The sequence below is a fragment of the Equus przewalskii genome, chromosome 28, assembly GCF_037783145.1.
Source record: "Equus przewalskii isolate Varuska chromosome 28, EquPr2, whole genome shotgun sequence".
NCBI lineage: Eukaryota > Metazoa > Chordata > Mammalia > Perissodactyla > Equidae > Equus > Equus przewalskii.
The window spans coordinates 30881161-30896609 of NC_091858.1; the positions used below are offsets into that span (position 1 = coordinate 30881161).

The 15449-nt window shown below is 35.6% G+C and overlaps 1 protein-coding gene across 3 annotated transcripts in view; it reads left to right on the plus strand.

Annotated features, from left to right (window-relative positions):
* VEGFC (vascular endothelial growth factor C) overlaps positions 1-14966 on the plus strand; it is a 115374-nt gene extending 100408 nt beyond the window's left edge. For all 3 annotated transcript variants that reach the window (XM_070598352.1, XM_070598354.1, XM_070598353.1), the window contains exons 5-7: positions 10688-10794; positions 11106-11439; positions 14465-14966. In XM_070598352.1, coding sequence (XP_070454453.1) covers positions 10688-10794; positions 11106-11439; positions 14465-14579 — 556 coding nt within the window. In that variant the 3' untranslated portion in view covers positions 14580-14966. The remainder of the gene's footprint in view (positions 1-10687; positions 10795-11105; positions 11440-14464) is intronic.
* The last annotated feature ends 483 nt before the right edge of the window (positions 14967-15449 follow it).

Genomic DNA, 15449 nt, shown 5'->3' on the forward strand with positions numbered 1-15449 from the left:
ATACCATCGATTCTTCTACTTGATCCAAGTAGTGTTTATTCCCTCATGAGATGTTTATGTTGAGCCTTCTAGGAAGGCTGTACTAGGAACTGTGGAATATTAAAAAAATGGATAGTGTAATTCCTTAACTAAATCAACTCATGTAGCAGAGTACAAATAAACACAGATATGTCTACTGGAATAAGTATGTAAAGTGCTCTGCTTCAGTTAGTCGTTCAGCAAACAGTTATTGTGCACCTACTAGGTACTACTATTATGGAGGGCTGGAGAGAGAGAGAGATAAATAAGGTTGCTACTTTGAAGAAATCCCTGAGTGAGTCAGACATGGAAACAGGACTGAAATCAGTGTGGTGAGAAAGTTTGCTGGACGCATGACTGCGGTCAAGTGTGAGATGGAAACGAGCTCCATGAGTCTGGAGAGGTAAACAGAATTGCATCCGCCATGCCAAGGATGGATTTCTTCTTCAGGTCTCTCAGGAACCCCTAAAAGATACAAGTAGGGTGTGATATTTACATTTTTTATTATAGAAAGAACAGCCTGGTGGCAATGTAGTAGGTGGATGAGGGGAGCAAAACAGGAAGTGGAAAAACTAGAAAGGAAGCTTTTGAACTAATCCAATAGAGAAATAAGAAGGTGGGTCTCAGGCAGTGGAAATCAGGATGGAAAGAACAGAGGTAGGAAAACATTGGAAGTACGAGAAAGCATATGACTTGGGAACTGCATGTGTAGGATAACAGAGGGAGACATTGAGGGTGAAACTACATGGATGACATACAAAAAGTCAGGGACTACCTTTCGCAGGAAGAAAGGCTTTGAAAAGGAGAATTTAGTTTTGACATGTGTAGTTTGAGTATTTGCGATCTCTGGAAAAATCTAAATGAAACGTTCAGTAGGCAGTTGGATTTGGAGCTGAGAGGACGCTAGGATGGGCCTGCTTCTTTGGTAGCTACCAGTAATTTGTGGTTAGAGCAATTGGAAGAGGTGAACCCAACCAAGGAAAATATAGGAAGTAAGAAAAGAGCAGCAGATGAAAGCAGGGAGGCATATCAATATTTAAGAAACTGTTGGAGAAACAATAGTCTGTGCAGGAGACAGAAAGAGCAGTCAGAAAAATTAGGGATAAAGACTGAAAGAGAAAGATATTACAAATTCCAAAAGATACTGCAAAAGACAAGAGTTCAAGGAAGGAGGAAGTGGTGAGATGATCAAATATTAGAAGAAGCTCAAGAATGACTAGGACTGACTCCATCAGCTGAGGGACATGTCATGGAGATAACATGTTAATTTATTAATAACCTGTCATGCACTAGGCACAGAGAGGAAGAGTATGTGTTGAGAAAAAAGGAAAGAAAACAATAGTAACAGAAATTCCCGATTACACATGAGAAATCCAATCAGAGGGATTAGGTAACTTTCCCCAACATTACACAACTAAAAAAGTGGCAAGGCAGAGATTCAAACTAAATTTGGAGCCAATCCGTTCCTCTAGGGGTGCAGTCATTACTGCGTTTTCAACTTCTTTCAAACATATAGTCAAGGACAAAAAAGCAAAAACAAAAATGACATATCCCTCCACCCCAATTCAAAATTTAACGACTATTTTGTCAAATTCACTTAAGATACAACCCAAAGCTCCAGTTACCATTCTTCACCCTCCACACCCAGAGGTAGCCACCACTCTGAAATTGTATTATTCTCATTCATGCTTTTCTATTTTTATGGCATATGGATGTATTAACATACCACAAGAGATTATATAGTACAGCTTTGAGTGTTTAAAATTCCTATGTTAAAATGTTGACATTACTTTTTTCTCTCAAGAGTATGTTTTAGAGATGTAATCATATTGATGTCTACAGGCCTATTCATTAAATAGCTGTATAGTATTCCACTGTGTGTATAATTAAGTAAATGAATAAATACTTTATGCTCAGTCTACGACAATAGACTATAGGGAAGAGAGTCAAATCAGGGAGATATGTCACATTTGAGAGACAAGTGCTTTGAAGTTAATTTTACCCCGTGGTCAATTTATTGGTTAGTTAATTGGTTATCATTAACAATGTCCCTAAATGTTTCCTAAGGGAAATAGCTTATTCAGGGGACAATGACTAGACCAGAATAATTTGATTGGGTTTTCACCTGTGAAAGCAATAGGAGATTGAATTTAGAAGGCAGTGCTAGGGCTGTGCTCTGAGGCTTTGAGCACCAGCTTAGGGAGTTTCACTGTTCTGTGGAGGGCTTGGGGTAGCGGAGGGAGTTTTTGGGGTAGAGGAATGACAAGACAATGTTCAGCATAGCCAAGGTATCTTGAATTTTTTTAATGGATCATGAAAATAAAGGATATGTATTGTTTCAGCCTGATAAAGAGGCTATATCAGTCTTTGGGGGAGAGTCATGTTGTGATCAGAAAGAGAAAAAGAAGAGGTAAAAAAAAAAGATGAGAAAATGGATAAATCTAGCCTGAAGGCTAATTTGTGTTTTTATTTGTTTACTGTCTTTTGTTTCCTTCACTTTTTATTTCTTTTATTGTAAAATGTCAACACTGTTTACTAAAACACTAAATAAAACATATTTGCTTCTAAGAAGTTAGTTATTTAGGCTTATTAAGGAAAATTTCATTCATGTGAGAACATCTGTTCTCCAAGGAACAGAGTGGATCTTTCTGCAACCTTCGATTTGGACCTTGAGTGCGCAGTGTCTGTGGACTGGTAATCTATAACAGATCCTCAGTCTGAACGCTTAGAAGCTTGAATATCCATGAGGTTTTCTTTTTCCCATTTTAATTTTTCATTCTTTCCCTTTTAATTTCAAGATTATACATTGTTGCTTTACCAAAAATAGAGGTAAAAAGAATAGCATAATAAATTTAATAAACTATGTTGGAACAGAAATGCAGAGATAATATATCTGCCAATTAAATTGGGACGTAGTCTTGCACCGGTTGATCAGAATCTTTCTCTCCAGTAATTTAAGACATGTATCTTTATTCTGCCCTGAAAATATCCTCTTTGCAAGTTCAAAACCCTTATGTTCATATGCAGTTATTTGTGAGATCTTAATTCATCCATCTCTTTGTCCTCTCTTTTACAAAGCTCATTATCTAAATATTATCTCACACCTTCAAGTGAGCAATTATTGATATGAGCGGATTTACTCATGGAACCTCAGGTAAGAGATTCCAGACCCTGAAGCATATTTTTTTCTAAAAGGAGGCTAATTATGCTATGTAGTGTGCCTGCCTTTGGAGTGTGGTTTCCGCCTTCTAAAAGGAAATCATTGAAAGCACAGCATTCCTATGGCTTGCTGACTGACTGATAGAAATTACAGCAAAATGTATATGGCCGAGAAGATTCCATCAGTACATCCTCTGCACTGAGGTTTTGTCTGTAATGTTACCCAGAAGTGGGGGCTATTAGATCAAAGATTTTGTGAAGCTTAATGTCAAGTTCAACCAAAACACATTGATGATTATTTTTAATAAATGTCCATACTATTAGACCAAACCTCCCAGTCATTCTCTAAAAATTTTTAATAGACTTTTTTTTTAGCCGTTTTAGGTTTAGAGAAGAACTGAAGCAGAAAGTACAGAGTTCTCATGTACCCCCTCACTCTCCTCTCCTAGATTCCCCTTTATTAACACCTTACATTAGTGTGATACATTTGTTACAGTTGATGAGCCAATATTGATACATTATTAACTACAATCCATAGTTCACATTGGGATCTTTAGTTATACATTGTGTGGATTTTGACAAATATATAATGACATGTATCCACATGTATTACAGTATCATATAGAATGTTTCATGGCCCCCAAAATCCCCTGGGCTGCACCTGTTCAGGCCTGCCTCATTCCCCTGAACCCCCAGCATCAACCCATCATTTTGAGGTCATATCAACATTCTAATGCCCTCAACACATGTTCTTTTGTTGTCATTGTTTTGTTTTTGTTTTTCTGTTAGTGAAGTGTGGCTGTAATGAGATAATGAGACCAGTGGCTGTTGTTGAAGGACATTTTTACTGAATTCCTGGTTACTTACCTTTATTGATTCTCTGTTCTAATTCTGTTAGTTCAAATTAAATAGAGAAATAAAAACTGACAAGTTGATCAATAGAGGAACAACTAGATGTTCGTTGCTTCAACCTGCCACACTTCTCTCAACCTTGTATATACAAGCAAATCCAAAGAAAACAAAAGGGGGAACACACAAGCTTTTAGACTTATCCTGCTCTCCTCCTGTGCTGCTATGCCCGGTTCTGGAGGTCATCCAACTCAAAAGCAAGCAGTCTTATCCTCAGCCGGCCAATTGGTGACCACACAATGTGATTCATGTTTTATATCCAAGTCTCATAGGGGGGCTGAGATTTTGTATATGGCAGGTTACTGCTTTAAAACAATCATTTATATTTACACAAAAAGTGAAAGATTAGATTTATAAGCCTACTTTTTAGTTTTGATGCAACTATTTTATTAGCCTTTCAATTATTAAGTCTGGAAAAATTGTTAAAACCATGGGATTTTCATTAATCAGTCCTAATTACCATCTATTCCTTTTATGTCCTAACAAACTCTAACTCCATCTGCTGTTCTTCCAGTCAGTAGATTAATGCAATATAAGCAAAGAGTAGCATAAACAGACATAAGCACAAATTAGTGTGAAATCAATAAAAATCAATACAAGGGAAGGTAAATACATGCATTTTTTAAGATCTATTTCTGTTAAACATGTTCCTTTTTATTTTAGGCAATTTATATAGAGTCTTAAAATGAATATAATTCTGATTTCTATCCATAGTACTGAAGAAGTTACTTAATAACCTTGAATATAAAGGCCATTTTTACGTAACCATTTTCCATTTAATATGAATCATTCTAACAAAAATATGAGTAAATCAACATCTGTGTAGATATTCAAGTATGTTCAAGGCCCATGCATGATGAACTCAAGATGAACACAACAATTCAAAGACTTTTGGAATAAAACTCTTGAAACATTTTACCCAGGGTTCTGTGGCTCTGATAATCAAAGAATATAGTTGTCCTTCTAGCTGCTGTTCTGACAGCAATCTTGAGCATAAAGGATCTGGATTGATGTTCTCCCATAACAGAATTTACAGGTTTGAGTGATGTTAACCATAGTAGGTAAAGTTCAGATGATATAAACAGTTGGCATTTAAGAAATCAAAACCCTATTTTGGCATTCATCCAAGTCATTAATGTGGTCAGACTTATTTGTTTTCTTCATGGAATACAGACCATCTTATTGGATGTCCCATTGAAAGATATGAAGATGCTCAGAAGGAGCATATGAGAGCTCCTAGTGCATGCTTTCAGACTAGAGTTACTGAATTGTGTTCCACATGTAACAAGACTTAGCATAGCATAGCTATTTGAGGACCACGACTGTGGACTATAGATGCCACATGGTCAGCAGAATTTTAATTGTTGGGTTGTTGTAAAGATACCTTATTAAAAGAGCTGCCAATGGGAGTAATTAATAGCACAGTTCATCTCCATAGAAATTATTTACTTTTTAAAAAAATCATCCAATTCTACAAGTTGAATTTGTATTCAATTAATGTTAACATTCATTTTGAATGATCTATGAAATATTTTTAAGAGATATTGAGTCAGGTGGATCATTAGTAATTTAATATAACTCAAGATGCAGTTAATTTTTTTAATTAAAAATACAAGATTATAGTTCTTTGAAAAAGAATAACATTTCAGTTCACTTCAAACAAATGCCAAATGAAAGGTGGTCGTGCATCTTTGTTCCGTAAATGGGAATTTGCAGAGGGGGGAGTTTCCAAGTGTGAAAAACTCTAGTGCCAAAAAGTAGAGAAGATGAAAGAGTTTAAAAAGTAGTAGGCATATAATAGCCTACTACAATGTTCAAAGTATAAGAACTGGTAGTCATCACCCAATATGTAGAGTTTAATCTGACAACATATTTGAAGCATATTAATCCTTTAAAATGTCAAAGGAGAGATAAATGACAAAATAAGATTGATTTTAATAATTAAATTCATTGTTCTCTAACACGTATACCCTTAAATTTTTTTCCTCTGGATTTAGCTGGCAAAAAGCAATAGCTACCAAGCCAGTCCAGCAAAGTTTTGAAATAATTAATTAAGCAATTTTTAGAAAAGCATCTTTATCCCTCATACAAATTGCAAGCAGTGTTGTGGTTGTGCTTGTATGTGTATGAGTGGGAAAGAAAAAGTAGGAAATTTAATTTACTTATATAGGATTCTCAATATAGATCTACTTTACAAATAATTGCACAATCTTCTGCTTTGCTTTGCAGACAAAATGTATATTTGAATCAACTATTTTATAAATATAGTACACAAAATAACTAATTTGTAAAATTTTTTAATGTGTTTACACGTGTTAAATTCAGAACTTGAAGAGAAATTTCACTAGGATAAAAATGTTTTGGAGATTAAAATATGTAGGAGATAAGTACATTGTGCTAAATCTTCTATCCCCTGCAAAAACATTTCCTTTCATTCTAACATAATATTTTGTGTCTCCCATTTTTTCACATGAGAAGCTTTAAAGGCTCAGACTTTGCTATCCACTTTGAGAGCAAGGAGCTACATCTGGTGATTATGAAAATACATTCTATCCAAATATATGTTTCTTTAATTAAATAGTATCTAGGAGGATTTCAGATTTCAACATTGAAGCATGTGTTAATATTGATGACTAGTATTTTCTTATTTTTGGCAAAGCTTCTGAAGTCATATTTTTCTAGAAGTTTAACTAAAGCTTTAAAAATATTAGAAATTAAAATATTTAGTTCTCTTTGAGAAACCATGATTAGTTGATAATATGAAATTTACAGTGGCACAAACATTGCAAGTATAACATGCTTGCAAGTGTTATTCTGAAAGTCCCATTTTTATTCATAATGAACACATGAAAGCTATTGAGTTCGTGTGGCCAGATTATATGAAATCATTATTTAATTCTATAAAATTAGATATCTTGTTGTTTTGTATGACATTTCCAGAAATATGTTTTCACATTTATTCATGCATTTTTTCTACACTCAGTCTCTACTTTTGAATTTATATTTTTGAAGATGTTGAAATATTGGAGAGAAGACTTTACAATGTTTCCTCACTAGATGATAGGAAATTGTTTTCTTTTCATATCTAGTTAGTATGAATAATTTTGTATATATATTTAAACTTAAGCACAGACACATTGATGCACATTCCTGGAGTTGAAAATTTCATCGTTCACCAATCTCACTTAGGCCAGTGGTGGAGATTATTCTTGACATGTCTTTTTACCACTTAAATAGCTTAGATATGTGTTTTGTCAACTTTTCTGGCTATCCCTAAATGCAAATACATTTGACATTGCAACTGTATACACACATCCACCCCACACATGGGAGACGGGGACGTTTTATGTGTGAAGGGTTGTATGTGCATATTTATACGTGCCTATTTGTATAGGCATATTACATATATTACAAAAATATCTGCATATATATAATTGAAATAAAATTGCAGAAAACAATCTTTATCGCATGCACTCTAGTAGTTTGTATTTTATTATATGCCATTCTTTTACGTTAAAAAAAATGTGTTTCTCAACACATATAATTAAGTTCCTGATCCGCTAATGGGATACAGCCTACAGCTGGAAGAACATTGGCTTAGGTAATGGCAGTATAAACCACATATTGTCAAACGAAAGATGCCTTTCTGCTGCGGCCACCAAAGCACTCTGTCCACCTGACACCAACATGGGAGTGTGTTGCTGAACTACGTATAAGTCAGCATTGAGGCAACGTAGCCAAAATGGATTCGCCTTCATTTATAGGAGAGTGGTCTGAGTTTCATTCAGCCAGGATTAATTGTATTACCACTATATAACTAAACATAACTGCACCTTATTTGCTGGAAGGGTACTAAAGTTTTGGATAGGAGGTAAATAAAAAAACAAATGATATTATTTTGGAAAATTGATAAATACTGTCTAAATTTTATGTGGAACAATGTATGTTCATGATTAATCAAGAAAATAATGGCAAAAATATGTAGTGAGTAGAGTCTTGCTCTTGGGAATATCTAAAATTACTAGGAAGGTATATTGTCCACCAGGAAATACTGTTCAATGAATAAGCAAGGTTAAGAACAGTCTGTAAGGGATGCTATCCTCTGTGTAACAGAATGAGAAAACATATGTACGTACATACATACATGTTGTCTTTTCTTGGCAAAAAGAAACTCTGAAGACATTAATCAAAAGCTAAAAACAGGAACAGCAATGCTGAGGATAGGGATCAGAATGAACTTCTCTAAATATGTATTTTCTCATAAGTTTAACTCTGATAATCACATAAATGTTTTACATTTTCAAAAAAGAAAATTAAAAAGAAAAAAGCATATAGTATATTCAGGATAAAGCAAATATCTTAATATAATAAATATATTTATATTTAAGCAAATATAAATATTAAGACCACTAGAAACCAAGATTTTAATGGAAGTTATTAGTTTGAAGTCAAAGGAATAAATTTAAAACCCTAGTGATGTTAAATTAGGTTTGAAAATAGCACTATAAACTGATTTTTTTCCTAAAAATATGTACCGACATCTTTTGCTTAACATCAATAATCTATTTCCAAAAATATAAATTGCAAGCATGTTTTTTATTGTTTTAAATGGCAAGAATTATAAAGCATTGTTATGTAAAACCCAAATATAACTAATTTCCTACAAAATAAGACAGTAATACCTATAGAAAAGAAACATACTATCTTGATAGGATCTAAAATGCTCAAACGTTGTTTCCTTGATCATCCAGCAATTATTATGTTATTAACACACAGTTGCTTCACATGTGGTTACATGAACTGTTTGCATGCTGGCTGAGAAATTGTTGGCTTACAATATGGTACAGCAAATAACACACAGCAATCAAAAATAAAATAAATTCAAGAAAACTTCCCATAATAGACTTTTTTCCCCAAGCTAAAGGAGACAGGACCCGTGAAGAAGGTTAGGAAGGGCGGAGGGGGAGGGATAAAGCGCTCATTGCCCTTGGCAAATGCTGATGGTGTGGATGCAGGTTAAGGGTCAGTTTTAGGCGAGGTATCCCATTGTCAGGAAGGAATAGAGATTCTCTGTGTCTTGGAGCTGCCGTACAAACTGCTGGACGGGAAAGTTTCAATAAATCCTCAGAGGTGGTGGGCAAGCTAAAGGAAGGAATGGTTACAAAACGCAGATGTGTTTATTCCTGTGTTCAAAAATTCCTTCCCATGGAGCCATGAGAGATATCAGTCTATTTTTCAGAGAAAGGTATATCATCGCATCATCACACTGAGTACCACTCTGTGAAACTTTTCTTAGCGATGCCCAAAGCACATGGCTTGTTTGTTTATACTTTGTGCGCTTTTTAAGATGTCTACATGTGATTATGTTCTACCAGTGTGGAATGTAACTCAACACTCTTCCATCACGTAATGTTTTTTAGAATACTGTGTTAAGTGTTAAGTCTGTAAATAAATATTTCCCCTACACCAACATCTGCTGAAGAATGAGGTAGTGAGGGGTTTATATATACTCTGTAAGTTAGGATATTAAAATCCAAGAATCCTAATGGGTAAACATTAACTACGAGACGATCTGTGGGATACACTTGCATTTTCTACCTCTGCCCCCTGAAAATGTCTAGAAGTAATGTGATGTGATGGCACTGAACACATCTAATCCAAAATGGTAGCCTCTAGACAAAGAGAATTAGGGCTCCTTGAAGGAATGGTTGATTCTAGATGTGGAGGAGAAAATGAGCAATGAGCTTGTGACATCTGTTCATCTCAGAGGGCAGAGAAGCTGTTAAACTAAAGGGCTCATGTCTTACAGGCACCAACACAAAGGGGTCCCAATTAGCCAACAGTGGGACAGTTGGAGCATCAAAGAAGCAATTGTTGTAGTTGATTGCAGCCCATATGTTCATAATTTTTATTAAAACAAATAAGATAGAAGGAAAGAAGAAAGGAAAAACCAGAACAACAATAAGAAACATGATCTTTGATACCTTTCTGGTGGAGTGTAGCGTGAGAATTTTGTATTAATGGACACTTTATAGTTATGGGCATCTGTGCTTCAGAAATAAGTCAGTAAAGGTACGTGTGTAAAGATATTTCCTGTAGAATTGTTTGAAAAGGCCAAAAATTGGAAGCTACTTTAATAGCTACCAATAGTAGATTAATAAAATAAATAATAGTACATCCATTTTATGGACTACTATGCAACCACTAAAAATAATGGAGTATAACTTTATGAAATGACACATAAAGATGTCTGTAAGATATTGATGAGTGGAAAGAGGAAATTTCAGAGTAATATAAAAGACTTTAGCCCATTTTTGCACAAACTGAAATGATATATGATTATACAAATAAATGTATTTCCTTAAAAAGATAAAAGTTGGAGTGATCTAGGACAATACCACCAGGTCACCTCTGGGATTAGAATTTGGCGTCACCCTTGGACAGGAGTAGTTTGAGAGGGAATTTTCATATTTGATTTTGTATATTCTTACATCATCTTAAATCTTATTTGCAAGCATGTATTAGTACATGTGTAAGAAAAGAGATAACCCCTCCTATGTACCAGTGATACTATTGTCTAACCCGTCTGTCTCTCTCAAAGGTGCCAGGCTGCAAACAAGACCTGCCCCACCAATTACGTTTGGAACAATCGCCACTGCAGATGCCTGGCCCAGCAAGATTTTATTTTTTCCTCTAATGCTGGAGATGGTAAGCACAATCATGTTTCAAAGACTAAATGCCAAAGGTCTCTATTTTAATTAACAGGTATTTTAATATTAAAATCACATGTATCATATTCAGATCATCATACTTTGAAATAAGTCACAACAAAATAGGACATCTTCTGCTTCATGTTAGTATTATTTTGAACTTCTTTGGAAAGAAGCATACTCATGTTTGTCACAACCCTTTGATAAAAAACATAACAAGAAAGATGCTTTTAAATACTTTTAATTGTTTCACACCACACATAGAGCCAAGTAAGGTATAGTAATGATGTTACAACCGTGTTTGTCTAGACTCTACAGATGGATTCCATGACGTCTGCGGACCCAACAAAGAGCTGGATGAAGAAACCTGTCAATGTGTCTGCAAAGGGGGCCTTCGGCCTTCCAGCTGTGGCCCCCACAAAGAACTAGACAGAAACTCATGCCAGTGTGTCTGTAAAAACAAACTTTTCCCCCACTCGTGTGGGGCCAACAGAGAATTTGATGAAAATACATGCCAATGCATATGTAAAAGAACCTGCCCAAGAAATCAACCCCTAAACCCTGGAAGATGTGCCTGTGAATGTACAGAAAATGCACAGAAATGCCTCTTAAAAGGAAAGAAGTTTCAACATCAAACATGCAGGTAAGAAATCTTCATAAATAAAGTTCATTTCTCCTACTGGAAATAGTTTTCTCAGCCAAAATAGCAATTGCTTGTTAGAATGAGACCAGTAAGTTCTGGCAGACAGATTCTGACATTTTTCAACCAATGCTAAACTTTCGTGAGACTGTATTTGCTCACAAAAAAAGCAGGACAGGACCCTGGGAACCAAAACCAGATCCAAGCTCAGAAAGGGCTCGAAATCCATGTCCCAGAGGCTAAGGAAGTGGTGCTCAACACGAGTTGGAGGACAGATGAATAGGACAGTCACGAGTGGAACATTTTCAAAATACACCCAGGCGGTGCATTCCTGCCCCCACCCAAAATTATGATGCCATCAGATGGAATGTAAGACAGTTATTCCAAGTGCGTAAAACTTTATGCAAACTTTACAAAGGATAGGATAGTGCCATTTACCATAGACTTGTATCTAGAAATGAAAATATTTAAGCTAAGTATTTAATGGAATTAGAGAAATAAGTTAATATGTGGTTACAGGTCACTCCAAGACTTATTCCTTAAACTTTCATTTTTCTCCCTTCTCCACCAAGGAAAACATAAGACTGTTGGACTCAAACACTTTCAGTGTTAATCCCCGAACTTCTTCCCCTATAATCTGAGAATAGATTGGTCTACATTTTTTTTTTTTTTTTTGAGGACGATTAGCCCTGAGCTAACTACTGCCAATCCTCCTCCTTTTGTTGACGCACTTACCCGCTGCGCCACTGGGCCAGCCCCTAAGGTGGCCAGACCTGTGCTTTTGACATTTCCTCCCACATTCCTTCAACATTGCTCCACCAGTCATGCCTTCTCTCTTCCATACCTTTACTGTCTCCAACTCTATTGTCCTTTCCCCTCAATTTATAAAAGTTCCCAAATTTCTTCTACGTTTTTAGCATCTTACTGTGATGCAGAGCGTACTTTAGCAACCAAGCTCTGTCCTTCTCTGCAAAGTTGCTCCAAGATCAGGCATTTGGGGTTTGTGTTCATCTCTTTCATCTCTCATTCAACCAACTGTCATGTGGTTTGTGCCCTAGAATTCTATGATAAATTTCTGTTTAAGGCATCAGGAGATCTTCAGTGCCAAACGCAATGGACAAGTTGGTCTTTATGTGACCTCTCCTTTCTGTAGCCTTTGTTTAAGCTCTCCTCTCTTTTTTTGGCCAAGAATGTGGTACCTTCCTGCTTGTCCTCTAGTTTTCAGACCTTTTGTTCTTCAACACCTTCGGTGGGTTCTCTTCTTCCATCCACTCCTTAAAGACAGTGATAATGCCTTTCCACAATGATGATGCCCATAACTTAAAACTTACATTTGTTTACAATTCCGTATCTGCATTAATGTTCTTCATTACTTTTTTCCTCAATAAATAGTGTCCTTCCTTTTGATTCTCAAGTGTTTTGTGCTCCCATTTTTATTTGTGTTTCTGGTGATGCATCCACACGAACGTTTTAGCTACTGCATAAAGAAACTTCAGCGAGTCTAGGTAGCTCAGTGATGACATTTTTTCTTCTGTTATCATTTCAGTATACCTTATAGGAATCCTTTGGTTTCCTCTTTAGAATATTTTTAGCAATAAAACTATATTTCAATTTTATTTGCGTACTCCTACTCTAGTTACCAAAAGGATGTTTCAAAAATGCAGAATATAGATAGTAAATTTTATTAAAGATCATTAAACCATTTTGTATATTACGTCCTTCTGAGTGAATCTAGTATATATTGAAAAACCCGAAATTTTTATGTTTACATAAGACTAACCAGCCATCATATTTTTCTACAGAATTCTTATATTAAATCAGAAAGGTTTATATCATGGTATTTGTCCTAATGGCATACATTGTTTCATAAAGTTTCTATTTACTGAAACTCTCCCGTGGTTCATTTTTCTAGGTGTATAATTCCAGGTTTTATGTATATATTGAAGCAAAAAAAGGACAATTCAATAGTTTGAAAATATGTATACTCCTCATTTTCTCTTAATATTTATTCCAGTGGTGTGGTGGGCAAAGTATATATTCTTTGGTCCGCTGCCTTAATCAGCAGCTTTCATTAATCATTGAGAATTGTATCTTTTTAGTAAAGGAATACCAGTTGTCTTATAATAATGCATTTGTATTTAGAAGTAAAAAAAGTAACATTTTAACTAGATATGCTTTCTTTTCTAGAGCAAAAGAAATGAAGTTTCAAAATCACATTGGTAGATTTTCTGTAGTGCACTTTGATTTCCATGTCAGGTCATCTTGCATTTTTCCCTGTGCATCCATGCCCATCCCCACATGTTAGGCATATTCACTCCAAAAAGTTTTTCACAGATACCTCCCATTCATTGAAGCAACAGGGCTACTCATGTTATTGGCTGTCTGGTCATTTGTCCTTTCACCACTACTAGAAACTGGAAGCCTAGGCTAGGAGGAAAGGGACCCTCACAGTGAGTATTGTCGCTCTCCCGCCCTTCCCCTTGACTGTGTTGGTTTCACATGGAGCCCAGGTGGAAAAAGGAGAGTGAGTCACCATCAGGCAGCCAGCTTCTTGCCCAGCAGAGAAACAAGAGGGAGGGTGGGGCTCCTCACTGAGGACCACACTCCTGCCAAAATGGCTGGGTTTAATCACTTCGAAGTCTGGGTTCCATACAAGTTTCAGCCTCTTGTGAATTCTCCCATGCTTACATGATCACACTAAATGGGCAGACCTTATTCACTTTCAAAATTTCTGTTTTATGTTACTTTCATCCACAAAGCGGAGAGCACTTCAAAAGAACTAAGGTTTACGACATCTCCTCCCATTTGTTATATCAGCAAGCAAGACTGTCTTTTAGGTTTTCCATGCCTCTTAAATTGTATAATTCTAAGCACAAACTTTAACAAGTTATAAACCTGAGAACAATTTTATGATAAAATGAGTAACTTTGTTCTAGTTTGAAATTTAGAAAGATGCAAAGATACGTTTGTAGCATCATGAATTCATCCCTTGGTCTTTAACAAAAATGTGTTCTCTTTGTTCTCCTAGTTGTTACAGAAGACCATGTACAAATCGACTGAAGCATTGTGAGCAGGGCCTTTCATTCAGTGAAGAAGTCTGTCGCTGTGTCCCTTCATACTGGAAAAGAACACATATGAACTAAGATCGTACTATGTTTCAGTTTGCCAATTTTCTATCATGGAAAACTGTGTTGCCACGTTAGAACTGTCTTTAAACAGAGAGACCTTTGTGGGACCATGGTAACAAAGGCAAAGTCAGTGTTTCCTGAACCATGTGGACAACTTTACAGAAACAGACTGGAGCTCATCTACAAAAGACCTCTTTCAAAGACTGGTTTTCTGCCAGTGGCCAAACAGCCGAGGTTTTCGTCTTGTGATTAAAAAAAATATATGATTATATAATTTATTTCCACTAAAAATATTGTTTCTGCATTCATTTTTATAGCAATAACAATTGGTAAAGCTCACTGTGATCAATATTTTTATATCATGTAAAATATGTTTAAAATAAAATGAAAATTGTATTATAAGCTAGTAAGTTCAGTCCATTACCATCTTATACTATAAGCAAAACTTGATATTATGAAAACATTCATCTCCCCCTGTCCTTTTTCTTTTTCTCTAACCAGATGTCAGATTTTGATTGCTATGAAAAAGCATGATCCTGTAAAAGAAAGGTTCAGACGGAGAACAGTTGCTACTACATTTTATTTAAATTCCTCTCAGTATATTTAATGGTTATAAACACTATAGTACAGGATACTTTTGAATTTATAACCAGATCGATTAGTATGAAACATATCACCTTGTGAGACATTCTGCTCAGCGTGCCCGTGGACGGAAGGTTATTGAGTGCACCAGGAGCATTCGACCCTTCTCTTGATATAACATCCCTCAGTGTATTAAAATGCCTTTAAAATATTTTACTCAAAAAGAATCTTTTCCAAATATTTGCCTTCTTCTGACCAGCTTGAAGTACTTTTTTATGAGGTTAAGTGCTCCTAATCCAGAAC